The 22,594-nt window shown below is 39.8% G+C and overlaps 1 protein-coding gene across 1 annotated transcript in view; it reads left to right on the top strand.

Moving 5' to 3' along the window:
• The first annotated feature begins 5,876 nt into the window (after positions 1 to 5,876).
• Dph5 (diphthamide biosynthesis 5) overlaps positions 5,877 to 22,594 on the top strand; it is a 40,758-nt gene continuing 24,040 nt past the window's right edge. Inside the window, exons 1-3 of the mRNA XM_005388806.2 lie at positions 5,877 to 6,289; positions 12,245 to 12,369; positions 22,137 to 22,245. Coding sequence (XP_005388863.1) covers positions 6,155 to 6,289; positions 12,245 to 12,369; positions 22,137 to 22,245 — 369 coding nt within the window. The 5' untranslated portion in view covers positions 5,877 to 6,154. The remainder of the gene's footprint in view (positions 6,290 to 12,244; positions 12,370 to 22,136; positions 22,246 to 22,594) is intronic.

The following is a 22,594-nucleotide window of genomic DNA, read 5'->3' as shown; positions in this document are numbered from 1 at the left end:
GGCAAAAGCGCCTGCCTGGCAAGCGCAAGGTCATGAGTTCGGTTCCCGGTACTGGAGAAAAACCAAAACCAAAAACCAAAAAAAAAAAAAAAAAAAAAAAAGAATAGAGCGCTGTATAGATGTTACAGAGACTATAAAGATAAAATATTGCCCTTATCCTAAAGTGTACCGCATAACTAGAAAAATAATATGTAGTAGCAATAAAATACTAAAACATAATAAAATATTAATGAAAATCAAGAGAAGGAAGGTCCTTGCAGCTTAGATGAGGTGAGAAAACACCACAGATGAAGCGCTTCTAAACTAGAATTTAAGGGATAGGTGGGAATGGTGGCTCACGCCTGTCCTCCGAGCTTTGGCAAGCTGAGGCAGGAGGATCACAGTGAGTTTGAGGCCAGCCAGGGCTACCTAGTGAGTTCAAGGCCAGCCTGCTACAAAGCAAGACCCTGTCTCAAAAAACAAAAGCAAAACCAAAAAAACAGCAAACAACCAAAAGGATAATTTAAAGGAAGAGGCTGCTGTAAGTAGAAAAAGCATGTTACAGATGTAGGTGATGTCACTAAGCAATGAGCAGTAATGAAAATTGAGACAGGGCTGGGGATGTAGCTCAGTGGCATAAGCGCCTGCTTGGCAAGCACAAGGTCCTGAGTTCGATCTCCAGTACGGCAAGAAAAAAAAAAAAAAGAAAGTTGAGACAAATTAACAAGAAGCAAGATTAAAGTAGGAGAGATCGCATAATTACACAAACTGAAGACTATAAACAGAGAGCCAAGAACCTCAGTAACACACACTGTCCAGTGAGGACCACCGAGCAGGAACACAGGAGGGGGTCAACAGTTCAAGAAACTGGAGCTGGTCCCTGGGCCAGGAGCACGGCTAAGCAGGCCGTTTACAGTCTATGCGAATGGACCCAAAGTAAAATGCAAGGAAGTAAGGTTTGGATGAATCGTATAAAATGTCTGCCAAGGATTTTGAAATGCAAACCAAATTCCTCAAAGACAATTTGCTTGTGAAATCCTGTAACTTGATAGAGGCAGGGATTTAATTTTGGTTGATAGCATCTAGATTTATCACGGGAAAAAAAAACCTCACTGTAAGCATAAAAGGCTTCCCCACGAGGGGAAATGTGCACAAAAAGCGATCAGAAATGTTGGTTGCAGCCTGACGCAAGACAGGACTCACCGAGGAGGTGAACCTTGGGCAAAGTTTTAAAAAGGTGAAAGCGGGGCTGGGGATTTAGCTCAGCGGCAAAAGCGCCTGCCTGGCAAGCGCAAGGTCGTGAGTTCGGTTCCCGGTACCGGAGAAAAACCAAAAAAAAATAAAATAAAATAAAAAAATAAAAAGGTGAAAGCACAGCGACACAGACAACTGCAGGGGTTCGAACACATGAGCACTACACAGCCCAGGGGGTCACTTGGAAAGGCCACTTCCCTCTTCCCAGCAAACCGGGCTAATTTAAATGTTTTTCTCTAGATACAACTTAAAGGGACACAAGTTTTAAGCATAAAAAGTGAAAATGTGCATCATTGATTCTATTTAGCAATAAAATATGAAGGAACTAGCAAGTATGAAATGTGTTAGAAACAGAAATAGTTCACATTTACACACACACACAAATAAAGGAGCTACTTTACATATTGGGTTTTAGATGACTTCCACATGGTTAATCTCAAACCTTATAAGCTAGGGTTAATGACAATAATAAAATCTGGCATAATTTTCACAGAAAACAGGTCTAAATTTTTTATTTATTCATTTTACATCACTCAATAATATAAAATGGATAAGTAAATAAGATGACTGAACAAGAACTTTTTTCCTAAGTAAATAAATGTACAATAAAATAATTTCAAATCTGTTTTTAACATTAGTAAACATAGCTCCTCGTAAAGCAGTGCTATTTTAAATTACCATTTATTCATGAATTGTTAGCAAACAATGACAATAAATTCAAGGTCTCTAGACTCTAAGAAAATTAATCAAGATTTCTTCTAACAAAGGCAATCTCTGGGAGTATGTAGGTTAAAAGGCCAGCTTCAGAGTAAAATAATATTCTCTATTCACAATAAGGTCAGATGGAGTTTAGTCAGTCCTCCCAATGGTTTCTTTTCAATAGACAAAAAGCCAGCTCAAATAGGAAATTTGAGAGACGAGTTTTTAGATGTGAGGTAATTACAACTTGTTCACAAGGCAATGCAGCATGTCAGCTATGTTATTATCTTAAAATAAATGCAGTACGTGGTGTGTTTATGACAATCAAGTAGAAAACCTCTGTGTTTTTACTTCTTTGACTCTCACACATTTTACGACTACTGCATGGAAGTGAATTAAGGAAGAACTTCTGATAGTGAAGGTACTAAGAATGAGTTATTGGCAAAGATTCAAAACCATCTTAACGCTCTCTCAGCAAGTGCCTGAATACTCACTTTCAAGGGTAATTTGGTATGGTTCTACCTAAAGTAGGAGTACAAAGCAGAAAACTCCACAGGCCTCACTGATTCTTGTTATTCTTTAAATTAAAAAAGGTATCTTCATTTGAGGTTTGTTCTGGAGCCACTGTGCTCTATAAGCATCCCTCTCGCCTGCTACACACGAGGCTTAAATTTTGCTGCGACATTTTAAATAAATCAGTATTCTGACTGCTTTCGTTATCATTACAAAAATGCTACAATGTATTAAAAAATGCTCAGTAACTGTTTTAAAGTAAGCATTTTTTCAGCTTACCCTAATAAGGTGAAGCAATGATATGATTTAATCAGCTATATGCTGGATATATTTTATTAATCTGTGACCTAGAAAGGCTATCTTTTAAGCAAAATATAATCACATATACTGATGCCTGAAACTCCTTTGGAAATGCATCAAGAAAGACAGTAGTTGATGGCTGAGGAGATTCCCAAGGCAAATACAGCAGACTGTTACCAAATGCAGAGTCTAGGTGGCTATAGGGACACTTACTATAAAAGTGTTTCAGTGTTCCTACACTCGAAAGTTTTCCTGAAAGTTACACTTGAAACCTGTTTTAAAGGGAGAAACAGGGCCGGGGATATAGCTCAGTGGCACAAGCACCTGCCTGGCAAGTGCAAGGCCTTGACTTTGATTTCAGTACCCGTGCCCCCCCCCCAAAAAAAGTCTATTCAAGGTAGAAACATCCAAATCCCACAGAAGAGTTCTGCAAATAAGGCAAAACCTTGCTGCTCATATTTGTTGAACTGAGGAGGGAAAAGATTGTCATAACCCCTTTATTTTATCTATCCACCTCTAGCAAAGTCCCAAAACTTGACACTCCTAGTGCGGAATGAAGGCAAGTAGAAAAAATAGGTCTGTTAAGAATTCTATAGCATAAGTAAGTTCTTTCAGTTGAATTCTGAAGACCAAACACTGAAATTTCTTCTATATCTAAAAATAGTGCTTCAATTCCTTGCTGCTACAAAACATTTTCCAGGACATATTTATTTCCTCAAAGAAAATAAGGCAAACCTTTCTTTGGATTACTTATTCTTTTCGGCAATGTCTTTTCACTGTGACTCTACTTCAAATTATTCATAGAAAATCTGAACACAAAAACAAAATTTTGGCCTTCTGAAAATTTCATTGTTCAATGGTGTGCATATGAAGTATATTTGATATGTCATGAGCCTTTCAACACAAATTGCTTCCTAAAAGTAGCATGAGTTTATGTGCAATATTCTACTGATGAATTTTTGATCATCATTTAGAACACATTACCCCTGCATTTGATAAGGCAGAAAACACATAACTCAAAAGATATTGCTCAACTACTATCAAGCATTTATTGAATATGTACTATGTGCCAGGCATGATGCTAAGTGTTAGGACAGAGAATATGAAAAAGACAGTCCCTGACTTCAGGAAATTGATTAAGTAAAGAAGAAATACAGAAGGACATCAACTGACATATAGACAGATCATCAGCGCAATAAAGAGAAGACACCCAACAGTGTAGGGGTTTGGAGACCTTTGGGAAGGCTTTCTGGGTTTAAGGACGAGTAGTGATTATCCTGTTGAGAGAGAATGGGCCATGGTATTCTATGCCCAAATGGCAGCGCAGAGCTGCAAAGCAGCACACTGTAGGAACAGCACTATAGGCAATCAGTATTGCTGGGGGAAAAGCTCATTAGGTGGAGAGAGAGGAGACTAGGCAGTGACCATACCACGGATGATATTGTGAGATGTGTTAAGCAGCCTGAACTTCCTGCTGGCTTCAGAAAGATTTTAGAATGGGAGTGACATTTTCAGAAGCTATCTTTCTTAGAGCTCCTTGGCCATTGAGAAAAGGCTGAATGTGAAGGAGACATGATAACCAGCTAAAGCAGTGAGAGAATGCGGACCTGAACCAAGGCAGTGACCGCAGGCACGGCTTTCATTGAGAAACAAAAGCAGACATGACAGTGGATATGGGGGTGCCTCCCAAGGACCTGATTGGATAAATCTGGGGATGACACCTCCTCCTTGTGTTCCGAGTAGGTAATACAGAGAGAAATGCCAATATGGAAGGGAGGCTGATGGCTTCAGCTCTGGAGGTGTTGAAATTGCTATGCCTCGGGGTGAAGAATTCCTGCAAAAGGTTAATATAAAAGGCCAAGGGAAAAGGCCTGTATGGGAGGTTGAAACTTGACATAGTAAAGTATAAAAGATAACTGGATTTATGAGATTGGATAGCCAATTTTTCTAAGGTTTTGTTTTTATAGTACGTATACCGTGGTATCTCACCCTGGTTTAAAATTTCATTGTTTCAATGTTTAATGATGTTAAACATCTCTTTAAATTCTTAACTGTGTAAAATTTAACACCTCCTCCCCATACACACACTGGGCATTGAACCCAGAGGTGTACTACCACTAAGTTACATCCCCAGCTTTTTTTATTTTTTGAGATAAGATCTTGCTAAGTTGTTCAGGCTGGCTTCCAGCTTGGGATCCTCTAGTTGGGGCTTCCTTGGTAGCTGAGATTACAAGAGTGCCCCCACCTGCCCCCCCATATGGTGTGAGGAATCAATCAGTGTAGTGAGAACGGACAGAATTTGCACCCATGAGTGTACAAAATGACAGATGCCAAAGGTAGATGGAACTCTCAAAAGAACCACAACTAGAATTGGGCAAGATACACAGACACAAGGCAAAGCTCGATCAAAACTGCCCACCAAGAAAGACAGCGTAAGCCAGGAGAACTTTCTCTGGATGACATCACTAGTGCATTCAGAAAGGGCGTCTTCAGCCGAAACCCTACTGACACCAGAATTATATACCAACAACTTTGTAAGAATTCCCCATCTGAGAGAGGGCTGAAACCCCTGTGCGCTCTCAAACGTCACTTCCCCAGGCACAGCAGGGTCTGGAATCCCCGACGCTGATGACGACTGCAGCGGATCCTTGGGGGCATCCCGGCAGGAGGTCTTCGAGCTACACGCGAAGTCAGTGCCCCGCTGGGCAATCGGAGCCGCCCTCACCGTGTGGCGGGCCAATCCGAGGGAGCCCGCAGTAGAGCCGCCGCTGGCTGAGACAGCAGAGCGCGGGGATGAACGTCTGCGCGCGCGGGCGGGCCCGGAGCGCACCGGGGAAGCCCGCCCCAGCACCCCGAGGCCGGCTCCCGCGGGGCAAGGAGCTGGGGACTTACCCGGAGCAGGAAGGGGGACGTTAGAGCCATGGGTCAGGGCGACGTGGGAACGCCGGGGCCTTCCCCAGAGGCTGGGGGCTTCCCGCCGACTCCCCGGGCCACAACCCCACGCCCTCCCGCGGCAACCGGCCGCGCGTCATTCATTCTCCAGGGACAGGGCTCCCGGCTCCGGGCCGCGCCCGCGCACGCCCTCCGCCCGGTCGTGAAATGCCGTAAAGCGCGCGCGTTTTGCGGCACCACCGTAGGTGAGGCCGGTTTGGAGCAGCACCTGCTTTCAGGGTGCAGTGGGCACGTTGGGGAGCACGGGGAGCCGGCTGCGGTTGTGCTGTCGGGTAACTGGGCGAGCGGCTTCGAGGGGGTGCTTAAAGCACCGCCAAGTCGGCTGAGCGTGACGCCAGGGTGCCCAGCCCTCGCGCGTGGCCGCCCCGCGGGGCGTCCGGACTGGGGGAGCCCTCGGCGTGGCTGACGGTTTCCTTGTTCGCGTCGTCCGCCGGCCTCCTCTCCCCTGGGACTGGAAATGCTGTACCTGGTCGGCCTGGGCCTGGGAGACGCCAAGGACATCACCGTCAAGGGCCTGGAGGTGGTGAGACGCTGCAGTCGCGTGTACCTGGAGGCCTACACCTCGGCCCTGCCCGTGGGCAGGGAAGCCCTGGTAGGTGGCTCGGCTGCGCAGGGGCTGCCGGGAAAGCGCCCGCGTCTGGTTTCCAGCGCTACGCCGAGCAAAACTTTGCAGGGCTGCATACTGAAACCTCTTAAGACGTGTCCCCTGTTCCTTAAGCATCCGAGAAGCACGAGAATGGAAATCATACACCGCCAGAGCGACTAGGAAAATGAGAGCGATCGGTCCTGCTTTACAAGTCTAATCTTGTTGCATTCCCCAGTAAACAAAAGAGGCACGTTATTATACACTCCGGGGGGGATAGTCATCAAAGTCCCTTATTTCACGAGATAGCCAAGTCCTTTTTGAGTTGAGTGCTAATGAATTGCTGGCCCAGTCTTAATGAGTTGGTTATATATTCAGAAACCAAGCTGAAAGCTTTCCCCTTTGAAGTATTTCCAGAGGGACTGCTGATTGCCTTTCTGTCTGTAACGTATCCAGAGAGAGCTTACCTTTAAGTAGACATCTCCCAGCAAGGCTCACAAAAGTGAGCCTGGGACTAAGTAACCAGAGGATTTGCGAGGGTTACTTTTTTTTTTTTGCGAGGTTACTCATTTAGCGGGTTCTCATTAAGGGCTTTAAAGGAAGGGTTAGTTTCAGGTTCATTGTTAAGGTCCAAGAATATAGGTTAAAATCAAAAGATTGATGGACGTGTTGTGGGAGGAGGGAGTAGATCTTTAGAATTGTGTGTCACTTCTGTCTTCCAAACAAAAGCGTGACCTACAGAATTTCAGGGCTCGGTCCTCCCAGATTCACAGCCCAGAGAATCCTGAAGGTCGCAGAGTTACTTTACAATCTTGAAGAAATTAAGGACTACTTCTTGAAATAGCCATGCATTGGAACAAAATTTGTGTCTAATGATCAACTTTGATTGGTTTGCCCCCTTTTTATACTTAGATGGAACCAAAGTATGTAACCTCAAGATAATAAAAACAGGTCTAATAGGTGATCAAAGAAAACTAGAATAAGTTTAAAACTTTTTAAGAGAATAGAGACACATAAATTAGGAATTTTATTGTTTGTTTGTTTTTTGAGACAGGGTCTCACTTTGTAATTGAGGCTGGTCGTGAACTCATTATGTAGCCCAGGCTGGCTTCGAACTCACAGCAATCCTCCTGCCTCAGTCCCCTGAGTGCTGGGATTACAGGTGTGAACCACCACGCCTGGCTAAATTAGGAATTTTATAAATAAGGTCTCAGAGCATGACCTAGAGGAAAGTTTGGACCTAGTGTGTCTTTGTTCTGTTTTATATTCATAGACAAGTCCTTTAACTTTAGTTTCTTACTGTGTAAAATAGGTTCAAAAATCTCTACCTTACAGGTTCTTCTCATTACGGCTGGCAGAAAAGTGTTTAGAAAAGGTAGCTGTCAGTGGACACTTCTAAATTTCTGAACATAGGTTTCTTCATTTGTCTAATGGAGATAGTCAGTTAGGTTTTTATTAAGATGTTATGTAAAAGTGTTTTGTAAAATTTATCTTATCTAAATATTTTGTTGCTATCAGTTCTGAATTTTTTTTAGTGTGGAATTGTTACAGAGTCAAGATACAGGGCTGGGGCCAATCTCACTTATAGGTAATTATGTGTACTTTGTTAAGATGTAAAAATTAATTCTTCCACAGTAATGACAATTGTAGAACATTGATTTGCACTGCTTTAAATGTTTTATGTGTAGAATAGGATTCTTGCTCTGTAGTTACCATGTACATTTGACAGACAAAGAGGAGTTAAGAATCTTGCCCAAGATCAGGTGAGTAGTGAAAGGTAGAGTGTATGAACCAAAGCAGTTCCCAGTTGAGATCTGACACTCTTAGCTTTTATAGTGCACTGTGCCTCAGCATTCTTAGGGAAAGATATTAGCTACACAATATATAACTTGTATAACTTTAGAAAACATCTACAGAGGAGATAGGACTCAAGCAAAACGGTCTGACCTGGACCTCACCCGATCACACAAGTTTTTTGTATGCTCTCCATGTTTTCCTCGAGGTCCTCAGGTGATGTTTGACCCTGAGCAACTTGGTATATACATCGTCTATCTTGAGTGAGTTAGTTCTGGGCTAAAGTAAGGTATAAATATGTTTATGCCTTGTATTGCCTGGTAAAATCGCAAAGCCACTTTGTCTTCAACCACATTTTTTGTTTCCAGATTTCTCTGAAACAAACTGAGTTTTAAAAATCGGTATGTGCGTACATTACCGTATATATAGTCTGGTCTTGACTACAGATAGCTATTGCACAGTGAGAAAATGCTGGAAAATTCTATTTTCTACAGTGAACATGTGCCTTCTTTTATCAGTAAACAATATAGTAGGCAGACATAGGTATTGCTACAGAAATCTGAAATTTATCTGCCCTTACATTGAACGCTGTTTTCGAATTACCAAGCAGGTAATACTGTTTATATGTCCTCTATTCAAAAATCCATTAATCTGAAGACAGCGAATCTAGGAAAGTTTTAGTTTTAGTATGCTCAACTTGAATATTTTTATCTACTTTCTGTAGATGAATTATGATTTTATATATTTAGTGTAATGCATCTGTGTGCATTACACAAAGAAGCATAAACTATGGTCTTTGTTCACAAGTGGTTCGTGATTCATCTGCATTATATCCAGGAAAGCTTAAATAGTAATGGAAGATTTAAGTAACAATACAGAACGGCAGTGGAAAGGAGAGATTATGAAGGTACATGTCTACAAAGAACTGAGATAAGTTTATTCAAACCGACAATCCTGCTGTCGTCAGCTAAGCAGCAGAAGCTGTCCCAAATGTGTAATAATTATTAGTTATTAATTACTGTTGGAATATATGTGAGAGAGATCGGTGTTTAGTGCCTCAGACTGAGATGAAGATTAAATGAACATATGCATAAAGTTCTTAGAACAGTGCCTGATCATAGAACAATCCCCACGTAAATGTATTAGTGCAATACTGCTATTCTGGCCCACATTTGACAAGGGGAACAGGAAGGGCATTCTGCCTGGGAGGAAAAATAATTGTGAACAGCCCAGGGAGGAGGAAAGCACAAACATTTACCAAATTTGACATTGGGTTTCAATGAAATAACTTCTTCTCTTCGTGTATCTCTTCCCTCACTTCTCTTCCTAACTTAACCCACTAACAAGAGGGTTCACCTCTTCGTCTGATATGGTTTGACCCTGAGAGAGGAAAGGTCGGTAAAGGACTTCACACTAAGAAAAAGGAAGCAGTTAGTTATAACATATTAATTTCTCATCTGCCCTGACAGTAAATGTGAATTTATCTTCTCTCCAGTCTTAGAAAATGACCTGTGAGATGAGGCTCTTTTCCTGTTCAAGATGTAATTCCTTCTAGGTGTGTTTTTAAAACTGTTCTTCTTCATGTGCACCCTGCCTTCACGTAACTCAGCCTGTCTTCGCTCATCCTCAAACCGTATTCACGCACTGACTCTTTGAAGTCTCTTCTTTAAGCCTCTTTTCCCCGTAGTGATTGTGCTGTCTCCCTTTTTATCCAAAACTTCTTGAAAAAGTATGCTTTTCCTGTCTCCATTTCCACTCGTGGCCCTACTCCTGAAGGCTGATCCCCATTTCCAGAAATATTTCTCTTATTTTTTTAACAGTGCTTTCCTAGCCAGGAACTCTAGGTAGTTTTAAATTCTGTTTTACCTATTTTGATGTAGTTGACCACTCCTTGAAACAGGCTTTTGTAACATGATTTTTCTCTTAGTTTATTTCTGTTTCCATTTTTTCTCAGACTCCTTTGGTGAACTTCTCTGTTGTCCTATTTTTAAGATTTTTTTTGTTCTCTCATCTGCTTCTTTATACTACTTTGAACCTCTACTTTTACTTTTATTGACTAAGTAATCCACTCAGTGGAGTGAAATATAAAAGTACAGAGATACATACAACAAAGATTTCTATCTCAGGGCCCCGTCCTGGAGGCCGTCACTACTAATGTCTTGTCTACCTTTCCACAGATACCTGAAAATAAATTTAACATACTTCATCCAACTGCCAGTTTAAAGCAAGAATGAAACTTGACCTTTTCATGACTGGAGAAGATTAGGGCTGAGGTTATATAAAAACTGGCTCAATCCCTGGATAATATACAATCACACTTTAAAACCATATATTAAATAATACTGCTTTTTCTTCCCTGGCCCGTTAATTGGCAGGAGTGTTCTATGGCATGTATGATACGGTGTAGTAGTTGATTCGCTCTCCCTCAAGGACAGAAGCAAAATATGTCTTAATACCAAAATATGTCGTGTCTCCCAGCATCAGAGAGTCTGGCATGGAAGACGTGTGTAAGAAATACTTCTGTAGTGAGTGAGTGAGTGAGTGGATGAATAAACAAGTAGATCAAAACAATATAATACCAGTCTTCCTGCATTTTCTATCTCTTCCAGTTTTAAAAACATTTTTTCAAGAGAATCAGCCATTTGATTATGATAGAATATCGTGTCAGTGTGTGTTATTTTACTTAGACTATGAACTGTTTATTAGGTTAGGATAAGTGATAAGTTAAATATGGAGTGATATAATACAAATCTTGAAAGTTTTTTTCGTCAGATCATTTATAAAATACAAGTTAGGATTACTGCTAGCTTTAAAATAGTGGCATGTGGCTTCTTGGTCTTTAAGAAATGTTAGAAGTTGTTGGGCTTGGTGGACACCTGGAATCCCAGCACTCAGGAGGCTGAGGCAGGAGGGTCGCCACAAGTTTGAGGCCAGCCTGGGCTACATAGTGAGTTTAAGGACAGCCTGAATGATATAGTGAGACCCTATGTCAGAAAAACAAACAAAAGAAATGGTAGAAGTTCACTGAAAGCCATTGTTTTCTTCAGTTTCTGGTAGTCATGTATGTGTTCTGTTAGTTATGTAATATATTTTGTAACCATTAACCCCGTTCATAAAGTCAAAGTAAACTATGTAAAAATTAATTTTTATGAAAAAATATGGTAAAAGTACAAATTAAGAGCTTTTTCGTCTATTAAAACATTGTGTTTGGGAACTTTTCTATAGGAAAGGATTTTTTTCACACTTGAGATTTTGTTTACGTATTAGGAAATAATTATCAGAGTCAGAGCTGGTGTTTACAGATGCTAAATCATTTGTTCATTTACTCATTTGACATATATTAATGACGACCAGATACTCTTGTGCAGCAGTCCCTATGTCTTTCCATAATTCCAGTTTCTCAGTATATAAGACAATACTATTCATCTGTGCATCTACTTTCACTTCATTTGAATGGCATATTACTCCCTTTCATGATCTTGATTACTACCCTCTAACCAGTACCATATGACCACCAGCTTACTAGCTAACACCCCTCAGAGTTTGTTTTCTAGAGTCGAACTTCAGGGGATTAATTTACAAAGTAGTTTGTATGGAAACTTCCTGCATATTTATAATTCAGTTCTTTCCCCTGCAACTGTCTTTAGCAGAAATAAGGGAATATAATCTTAAATTTGTCTTTCCTGCAATTATGTAGGAATGTAGGCTGGTTGTGTAATGGCTAAGTCATAATTTTCTATTGTTTCTCATTGATGTTTCCTTTTACTTTAGCCAGAGTACCATAAATTTTCCCTAACTGCCATGCATGTTTCTCATTATTGTTTAATACACATATTTATTCTCTATTACCATGTTTCTGAAGTAGGGCTCATGCATACGTATTGTGTATTCATTCTGTAATGCTCTGTCTGGTCTGTTATGAGCCAAATTTAGAGGTAAATTTAAAATGTAAAAAGCCTCAGATGTTAAGAGGTCTGCTTCCTCCTGGGACATGAAGATAGCCCCAAAGACAGAGTTTAATTGCAACATGATAGAGAGTGCTAGCTCATTGACGAGTTGTATTGAATGATCTGTGTTTGGATGGTTGCCAAGAGTTGCACCCGCTCCAGACAAAGATTATTTCGTGGTCACCTGCTGTCTCTCATTTTGATGCTGGTCTTAAATCTGTAGGAAGAGTTTTATGGCAGAAAATTGATTCTCGCTGATAGAGAAGAAGTGGAGCAAGAGGCAGATAATATTTTAAAGGATGCTGATATCAATGAAGTTGCATTCCTTGTGGTTGGTGATCCATTTGGGTAAGTTAAAGCAGATGTTTTGAGTTATTTATTTATCTTTTAATCACAATAACTGTTATCTTTAAAATTTATCTGCCACATTCTAATAAGGGACTCTGTTTACCTAAGCTCTAAAATTTTGTAGTTTAAACTTTCATTATTTTTGAAGTGAAGAAAATCTTGATAAAAATACTACCATACGTATCACTACAGTGTCAAGTGTCAGCTCTAAAGTTTGTATCTTTGACTTGTTTTTTTTTTTAAGATCGCGTAGGGATCAAGTGCCTTAATTAGTGTATGATTAGTATGTAAGTCATTCCATTATGATCATCATGCCTGTCATTTGCTGCAGATAATTGCAGGCATCTTTAACTTTCTGTGATCTGGGCTTATTTTTTTTCTTTTTCAACTTTCTAATTTTGCCAGTACTGCTGTCACTTTTCTTGCCTAGCATCTACCATTTATCATGCCACTGATTTCCATTTCTTATATCCATCCGGAACTCTGTTCTTCCTCATTACAGAGAAGATGGGTTTCTACTTGCCTAGTCAGGCCTCATCATTCTCTAATAAAGTGAAAGAGAAGAGTTCTTTGTCTGCAGCTGGTGACCCAAGATTTATGTCACAGATTTAAGGAACATAAGGACAATTAAATCACTGTGGGGCCACCACCAAGGACATTTCTCAAAACAGTGGAGTTTCATGTGCATGTGTCTGTCTAAAAGAAAGCAATTTATATTAATATAAAGGGCCAAAGATTCCAAATCATAATTATACCTTACTGCGAGTAGCCTTGGATAATCACACATTTTAAAATATTTAAATAGTTTGTTTTAACCTCGTATAAACCTTAGGCCTCATGAACATTAGTAGTTACTTTTTTTTGCTATAGGATAATAAAAAAAAAGAAAGTAAAACATTCTGTAGAGAATGTGTTCTAACTCTTGTAAAATTTTCTCACCACATGACTTTTTCTGCATAAAACCCAAGTTTTTTATACGAAAACCTTCCCCTATCAGACTTCCTAATTTGATGGACTACAGTTCTTATGGTTACTTAAATAGGCAATCTCAGCATTGCTTTTGACCTTTAGAGCATCCATTTATTGATACTATTCATGATATTAAAGATGAGGGGGCTGGGGATTTAGCTCAGCGGCACAGCGCCTGCCTGGCAAGCACAAGGTCATGAGTTCGATTCCCGGTACTGGAAAAAAACAAAAACAAAACAAAACATGATATTAAAGATTATATTCAAAGGGAAGTTTGCAGACTGTACTAGTTACTAGTTCTTGGTGAGGTAAGTATAGAAATTGAGACCATGCATTTCAGAACATTTGTAGCCATTTAAAAAGTGAAGTTTACGCGTATTAGATCTAATAATAAAAATATGGGGCTTGTATTTTGTATGATTTCACTTCGTATCTTAGTTTTCTAATACTTCAGTTGTATTGCACTTTACACAACTCTTGCTCCACGACATTTTTTTTTTCCCATGACAATTTAAGACAAAAGGAATGGAGAAATACTGCTGTTGACTGTTGTTTTGCACATTTCTCATATCCTTGCATTCCTTTTTACTCTGGCCGCCCCATTCTACCCAGTACAGCTTAATATACCCTGCATCTTTTGCTTGCTCCATGTACAAACACTAAACTCATTGCCTATACTGTGGTTAAATTCATATTTATAAAGTAACAGTTCAGAGACCCTGTCTGGGCCCATATAATAGTGTGATTAGTTGCACCCTTAGCTGGGTATTAAAAGCACTGCCCAGCCTGCCCTTCTGCCTCTTGCCTACCACTCTTGCACCGAAACCCACAGTCCTGCGGCCAGGTTGCTCTTTCCTAATCGTTGCACTTTCTCACCTTCATGTCTTTATTCAAAAACTTTCCTTCTCCTGAAAGTCCTGTGACTTATCTGATTGCCAGAGGCCTGTTCATCTTTCAGAACCTAGCTGCACATGCTGTAGCTCTTTATTACCTTAACCTGAAGTTCTGTCTCCATGTAGTTGGTGACATACATCACTCATCCTGTTTTTCATGTACCTGACTACATTTTTTAAATAGCTGTGTGCATCTACACTGCTTTTAGATTTATAGGTTAACTTTCAAATTTTTGTGTTCCTAGCTTCTTTTGTACTCCCTGACATGTAGTTGGTAGTAGTTAATATTAATTGAAGAATGTGAGATGTTTGCCTAAGGTCAACAAAGAAAGAAAGACCAGACATATCTTGAACTGACATTTATCCATGCAACAAATACCTTTCGTGTACATATCTTATGACAGGAGCTCTTGCATACTCAATAGATAGATATAAATTCACATGTTTTTGTAGGGGAAGCCAATAGTAATCAAAGAAAAAAAATAAATTTAATATAGGTAGGCTTCTGTTTGTTTTCCTGAGAAACTATCTTGAAGATAACAGTGTGTGAAACAACAACCATTGATAATTTCCTACCACTTTGTCTGTAATTCGGTAAGCCCTCCTATTACTATGTTATCCTTCTTTTACTCTTTAAAATAAAAAATAAATAAATAAATAAATAAATATAGGTAGGCTTGTAAAGGGTAAAAATAAAAGGAAATAATACAAGACTTACTTAGGCGGAGTCATAGGCAAGAGCCTTTGTACAGAGGTGATATTTAAACAAGGTGGATGATGTATACAGATATTCGTTGTTTATTTACTAATGACTGTTTGGATTTGCTGGCGGCACACTGTTTGGACTTATGACCTGCCACTTGAACTTACAACCCTTTTTTTTTTACAGTTCTGTATCTTTTATTTATAGAGCCTCAATGTCTTTTTTTTGGTACAGTACACCTTGTTAAACAGTACTGTGGTTTTTGCTGATTGTACCGTACAGTATAGTACCATAGTTTTTTTTTGTTTGTTTGTTTGTCTTTTTGAGATGGAGTCTCGCTATGCAGTTCAGGCCAGCCTTGAGCTCACTTTGTAGCCCAGGCTGGTCTTGAACTTGCAATGATCCTCCTGCCTCAGCCTCCCGAGTACTGGGATCACAGGCGTGCGCCCCCACACCCGGCAGTACTGTAGTTTTATTTTCTGTTTGTTATACATTGTAGTACTGCATGTCAGAGTTGCACAAATACAAGCAAAGTCGTTACGTAGGAGATTCCTTTGACCATTTCTTCTTATGAATATTGTAATGTGCATACTATATGCATACTGTAGTCCTCATTTAGCAACCACTTCATTAGAAGACCTCGCCTCAGAACTGGAACTAAAGGAGGAGCGTCTATATCTGTAATCCCAGTGTTCCGGGAGACTGTGGCAGTAGAATCACGTTTGAGCCCACCCTGGGTAACTTAGTGACTCGGCAGCATTCTGTGTCAAGGTAAAAAATACAGAAGGATTAGGGATGTAGCTCAGTGTGTAGGCCCTGCATTTAGTGCCCAGTATTGCAGGTTAATCAGCCAATCAGTGTGAAGAATGGAATGGAATGGGAAGAGGCAAGAACATTGTAGGCAGCAGGAACAGCAGGCCTGTGCCCGCAGGAGTTCAGAGCAGCTGCGGCGTAGCGCGGGAGGGAAAGGGCGTGTGAAAGATGACAGAGAAAGGCAGGAGCCGGGCCGTGTAAATACTCAGAGAAGTTTTTATTTGAAATAGAATGGTGAACCTCTGCAGAGTTAACAAGAAAAGTCACACTCTGACATTATAAAAGGGCACTCCAAGTGCCTGGATGATTAGATTGTAGGGAAAAGCAGTGTGTGTGATGGGAGAGTCTGGGACATACTTGGAAGGAAGTGTACCTTCCGAGGTACACTTGGAGCTCGTAGATGAAGGAAAGGAAAGATGCAGACCTGACTTCCAGGATTCTAGCTTTGCAGTTGAGTGGTTGATTTGCCACTTTTTGAAATGATGAAAAGCAGTAGAAAACAAGATTGCAAGATTGAGGGAAATAACTGGTTCTGGAAACATTTAAATTTGAGGTGCCGGCTAGGCAATGAGATAATCTGCTGGAGCTCACAGGAGGGCGCATCCTGGAGATGGGGCTTTTGAAGTCATTAGTACGTAAATAGTGTTTAAATACCAGAAAGAAACTGGCTAGAATCACCTTAGAGGAGGGAAAAAGAAGAGGACTGAGGATCCAGCCCTTGGACATTTGGGCGTTTCATAGTCTGGCCACCGTTGGAGGAGAAGGGAGAACAAGAGCATGTTGTCACAAGAGCTAAGAAGAGACTATTTTATTAAGGCGTGGCCAGCATCTATACACTGCTGAGGTGTAAATGTAAGACGAGAGAAGGATGCGAGTGAACTCAAAGGCGTGATGTTTAGATTTATCAGGAGGCAGCTTTGTGGCGAAGGTAGTATTTGAGCTAGATCTGGAGAGGGTTCAGCGGCTGGAAATGGAGGCCTGGACAGAAGGAAGAAGGGAGAGTTCCAGCGTAAACTGAACACCCGAGGTGTCGTGCGAGCACCGTTCCTTCCCTGCTGAAAGCCTTTGGGGGCTGTGGCCTTGCATCTGTGAGTCTCTCTGCCTTCTCCAGTACTGTTTGTGACTGCTCTGCTAGAACCAAATCGTACAATGTTTCAAAAAAGATTTTTTTTTCCCCAGTACCGGGAATCCGACTCGTGACATTGCTGTTGCCAGGCAGGTGCTGTGCTGCTAAGCTAAATCCCCAGCCCCTCAAAAAAGACTTTTAAAGGGTAATTTACTTAAGTAAAAAATTATAGACCAGTATGGCAGCTACATCAGGGGGTTTTTTCCTGCCTTTTTAAAAATTTATGTTCTTTAAATTCTTACATATGTTATAATGGTGATCACATTCACTGTAGGTACTTTGCACCTGTACATAATGTCTTAGTCACTTTCCCATTCCACGCCCCTCCCTTCAGCCCTTCCTCCCGTTCCCATTTACAAAAGCTGTGTTTCCGTTTCTTCCTTCCATTCTGTTTTTTCTTCCTCTTCTGGCCTTCCCTTTCCCCCCCCCCCCCCCTTTGTCCCCTTCTCAGTTGAACATTTTCTTCCCATTTCCCAATATCTATTACACATTTTGGTCCTTATTTACATTTTCGGTTTCTCACACCAGAGAAAATATATGGTATTTAAACGTTTTCGCACATGTGTACATACTGCATTATCTCTCTGGTGTGAGAAACTGAAATGTAAATAACAAATGTACAATAGATACTGTGTAAGAAGAAACAATTTAAATAGGAAGTGTGAGATAGGAAGAAACTATGAAATAGGGACTGCAAAGTTGAATGAAACCATTCAAAAGGAAAAGGGAAATAGGGAGGGGAAGGGGGACAGGAAGGAAGGAAAAGAAAAAAGTGAGAAAGAGGGTTAAAATGAAAATTGAGCTTTGTAAACAGGGAGGGGAAGGGGATTTGAAAAGAGGATGGGAATGGGAAAGAAAAAAGAGGAATCAAGATACGTACAGATACAAATTCCCTAAAATGAATGTGGTCATTATGTATACCTAAATTGTACCAATAAACTTAAATTTTAAAAAATGAGATGAATAAAACATGACCACTAAAATAAATAAATAGATAAACAAACAAACAAACGTGTGTCTGATTTGTTTCACTTAAGAGTATGGTCTGAAGGTGCATCCATTTAGCTAGAAATGTCTCAAGCTTATCCTTCTTTATGGCTGAGTAGTACTCCATTGTATAAAAGAAATCACATCTTTATCCATTCATCAGTTGATGGATATTTGGGCTGTTTTAAAGATTTAGCTATTACAAACTGTGCCCCTGTAAACATTGGTATGCATAAATTGTTGTGGTATAATCCTTTTAATCTTTTAGGAAGATATGAAGAAGGGGAATAGCTAGGTCAGATGGAACCTCTAGTTCTAATTTTTTGAGCAATCTCCCCACTGATTTCTATAGTGGTTGCACAAGTCTACACTCCCACCCACAGTGGAGAAGGGTTCCTTTTACCCCACCGCCCCTCAGACATCTGTTGTTGGTTAATTAATTGATAATAGCCATTCTTTCCAGAGAGATGGGATCTCAGCATTATTTTGATTTGCATCTCTCAAATGACAAGTGATGTTGAACATTTTTTCATATATTTATTTGCCATTTCTACTTCTTCATTTCAGATGCCCATTTTTGGTTTGGGTCATTAAATTTGAGGGGAGTCTGACTTTTTTGAATTCCTTATATACTAGGTATTAATCCTTTGAGCAACAGCTGGCAAAAATTTTTTCCCACACTAGGTTGTGTCTTCACTCTGTTGGTGGTTTCTTGTGCTGTGCAAAAGCTTTTTAATAAGATGAGGTCCCAGTTTTTGATTCTTTGTGGTATTTCCTACGCGATTGGGGTTTTATTTATAAAGTCATTGCCTGTACCAATGTCTTCAAGAGTTCTACTTATTCTGTCTTCCAGCAGATTGTTCTGTTTTTATATTTAGATCTTTAACCATTTCAATTTTCATTTAGTGCATGGTGAGAGATACAGGTTCAGGTTCAATCTTTGGCATGTGGAAAGCCAGTTTTCCCAGCACCATTTATTAACGAGGCTCTCTTTCTTCCAGTGAAGGTGTTTGGCCCCTTTATCAAAGATGAGAGTGGAGTGGCTTAGATTTGTTTCTGCATCTTCTAATCTGTTCCATTGATCGTCAGGTCTGTTCTTTTCCCAGTACCATGCTGTTTTTATCATGCAAGCTTTGCTAAAACTTCAAATCAGGGACTGTGATGTTCCCTACCTTGCCCTTGTTGCCCAGAATTTCTTTTGTTATTCTGGGTTTCATCTGGTTCTGAATGAGTTTTAGGATTGTTTTCTCTAATTCTGTGAGGTATGTTTTTGGTATTTCAATTGGGATTTCATTAAACCTGTTTAGCAGTTTTAGAAGTCTGGCTATTTCACTATACTAGTTGTGCCTATCCAAGAACAAGGGATATCTTTCCATTTTCTGGTATCCTCTTCATTCTCCCTTTTCAGTGTACTGTAAAGGTCTTTTACTTTCTTCATTATGTTGATCCTTAAGTATTTCACTTTTCTTGATGTTAGTGTAAAAGTGTTATTTCCCTAATTTCCGAATAGTAAATTATTTTTTCCTGTACGGGACTGCAATTGATTTTTGAGTGCTGACTTTGCATCCAGCTGCACCACTGAATTTGATAATTCTGAGAGTCTTTTCATGAGTTTTTGGGGTCTTCTAGGTAGAGTGTCATGTCATCTGCAAATAACAGTAATTTAACTTCTTCCATTTCTATCCTTATTCCTTGTATTTCCTTCTCTCCTCTGATGGCTCTGACCGTTTCCAGAATTCTGTTGAGCAGGAATGGTGATAGTGGGTATTCTTGTTTTGTTCCTGGTTTTAGAGTGAAAAAGCTTTCCGTTTTTGATCATTTAGTTATGACGTTGGCTGTTGATTTGTCATGGACGGTCTTTATCAGATAGAGATAAAACTCTTTATTACAACTTTCTGTAGCGTTTTTATCATGAATGGATGTGGACTTTTTTTTGTTTTTGGAAGCAGGAATCAAGCTTGCGACCTCGCACTTGCCAGGCAGGAGTTGTGCCGCTGAGCTGCATCCCCGGCGTCGGGTATGGAATTTTGTCACATGCTTTTCCTGCGTCTGTTGAGATGGGCAGGTGGTTTTTGCCCTCCACTCTTTTAATGTTGTGTGTTACATTTATTGATTTGCGTATGTTGAATCAGCCCTGCATCTTTGGGATGAATCTTACTTGGTATTTTTAATGATTTACTGCATTCTGTTTGTCAATATCTTATTGAGGATTTTTGTATCTGTGTTTATTAAGGAGATTTGTCTATATGTCTTTTTTGGGGGTTGGATCCTTCTCTGATTTTGATATCAGGGTAGTGTTAATGCTTGCTTCTAGGAATGACTTTGGGAACATTGCTTCCTTTTCAATTATATTAAAGAGGGTAAGGAGCAGTGGTGTTAGATGTTCCCTAAAGTTCTTGTAGAATTCAACAGTGTATCTGTCTGGACCTCGGCTTTTCTTTATTGTTAGTTTTTTTAAATTTATTTTTTCTTTTTTAAATTACAGTACTTCAATTTCATTGAGATTGGTTTATTTAGAGTTTTTACATCTTCTTGATTCAGTTTTCACAGTTCATATATGTATAGGAATCTGTCCATTTCTTCTAAATTTCCATTCTTACTGGAGTACAAGTTCTCAAAGTAGGTACTAATGATCTTCTGGATTTCTGTAGGATCTGTTGTGATTTTGCCCTTTTCGTTCCTGATTGCATGGATTTGGGTTTTCTTTGCTTCTTTTGATAAGGTTAGCTAAAGATTTGTCTTTCTTTCAAAGAAACCCCAATTCTTCAGTTCATTTCTTTGTATTGTTTTCTTAGTCTCAATTGCATTAATTTCTGCTCTGATTTTCGTAAGTTTCTTCCTTGTGTGAGCTTTGAGTTTGAGTTGCTCTTTTTTTTCTAGAACTTTGAGGTTCAGCATTAGGACGTGTATTTGAATCTCCTCTGTTTTTCTTATGTGGGAATTCACTTTTATAAATTTCCCTGATAGGACTGCTTTCACTGTGTCCTGTAAGTTCAGGTATGTCATAGCAGTGTTGAATTGCAGAAATTTTATCAAGAGAGGAAAAAAAAACTTAGTGATGTACTTTTAAACAGTATGGGGTTGCATCTCACGGTATTCATATTTATATATATTCTCTTTGCACGCCAACCTACTTAATTATAGTTGTGAAATTTATCTCAAGAAAGGAAAGGTAATAGAATATTTATATACACATACACATACTAATTATATACAGTAACCAGACTGAAAACGGTTATAAATAAAATGACTACTAGACAGAGACAAACTCAGAATGGAATTCTATCAGACTAAATTCTAGCATAAGGACTGAAAGACTCAGGCTATGAAAATGTTCTGTGAATTTTTCCTTATATTTCAAAGTGCAAAAACAAAGCCTTCAGAATAGGGCAGACATTTAAAATTGGGTCTATTTGTGTCATAATCTAAAACTCTAAAGCAGTAACTACAGGAATTTAAAGGGTGGTACTTAGACAGAAGCTAAAAGTGATCTGAGAGACGTGCAGCACAGAACAGTGGTGAGCAGAGCCCGGGAGGGGGGAGGGGAGGGGGAGGATGGCCAGCAGGCACAGGCGTGCGGTTGGGTAGGAGGAAGCACTGTAATGTCCTACCGCCGGTAGAGTAAATACGGTTGACAAAATTGAATGTTTTAACATACCTAGTAAAGGAATTTTTTACATCTTTCCAACATAAGAAATGATAAATTTTGGAGGTGAGAGATGTGCCATTCTCTTTGATCACTGTACATTGTATACCCATATTCAAATACCACATAGTATAATGTAAATATGTACAATTAAAAATTAAGCAAGTGAATTTCAGGGACCCTGAGACAAAAGAGTTTAAGAATCGCTTATCAAGTGTTAAATTGCTGAGCGCAGAGTTTGTACTGCACAGATGTGTTCTGCAGGTATTAACGGGACAGCAAACGCGTGAACTTCCCTTCGCAGTACGCCGCTGCCTGTGTCGGAGCTGCAGTTCCGCCTTGTGAGGGACGTGTGTAGGTTCGTTCTTGGTTGCTGACAACCCCAGCAAACGGCTGGGAGTATGGCTCAGCGGTAGAGTGCCTGCCTGATGTGGACGAGGCCCTGGGCTTGATCCCTAACACAGAATGGATGAATAAACAAAGAAGCATGAAAGCTGAGTTAAAAGATTTGTGCAGACTGCTAGCATAATGTAAGGAAAAGTAGTTCACTGACTTGACTCATGAAATAGGATAATTTTAGTGTTTTACGAATTGGTGCCATTCTAAAATCCACCTGATTTCCCACTGCAGGGCTACAACACACAGCGACCTTATTCTGAGAGCAGCAAAGCGGGGAATTCCGTATCGAGTTATTCACAATGCCTCCATCATGAACGCTGTGGGCTGCTGTGGTTTACAGGTAATAAAGGGAGTGGCTTTTAATGGAATTAAGCAAAACTTTTATTTTTCTACAAATCGCTAGTAGATTTTAATTGTATTTCATGAATTATAAAGCACTATCATTTAATAGTATACTATTTAATATATACTGAACTTTCTATATCAAATTTTTCTATACCTGAGTTTTTCCACCTTTTCTTGGAATAGGCTATTTAGATTTACCTTGAGAACAGTTTTATTTTTATTATCCAACTTGTGCATGAGTACATAATAAGGAAAATACAGTAGAAACTAATTATTTTGGGTAAGTATTCCTGTGCCTTTTTAATATTCTTTCAAATGATTTAATAGCATTCTTGAGACCCATC

This window comes from Chinchilla lanigera, unplaced genomic scaffold (assembly GCF_000276665.1).
Source record: "Chinchilla lanigera isolate Chin_1 unplaced genomic scaffold, ChiLan1.0 scaffold00034, whole genome shotgun sequence".
NCBI lineage: Eukaryota > Metazoa > Chordata > Mammalia > Rodentia > Chinchillidae > Chinchilla > Chinchilla lanigera.
This window is presented reverse-complemented; position numbering and strand designations above follow the sequence as displayed.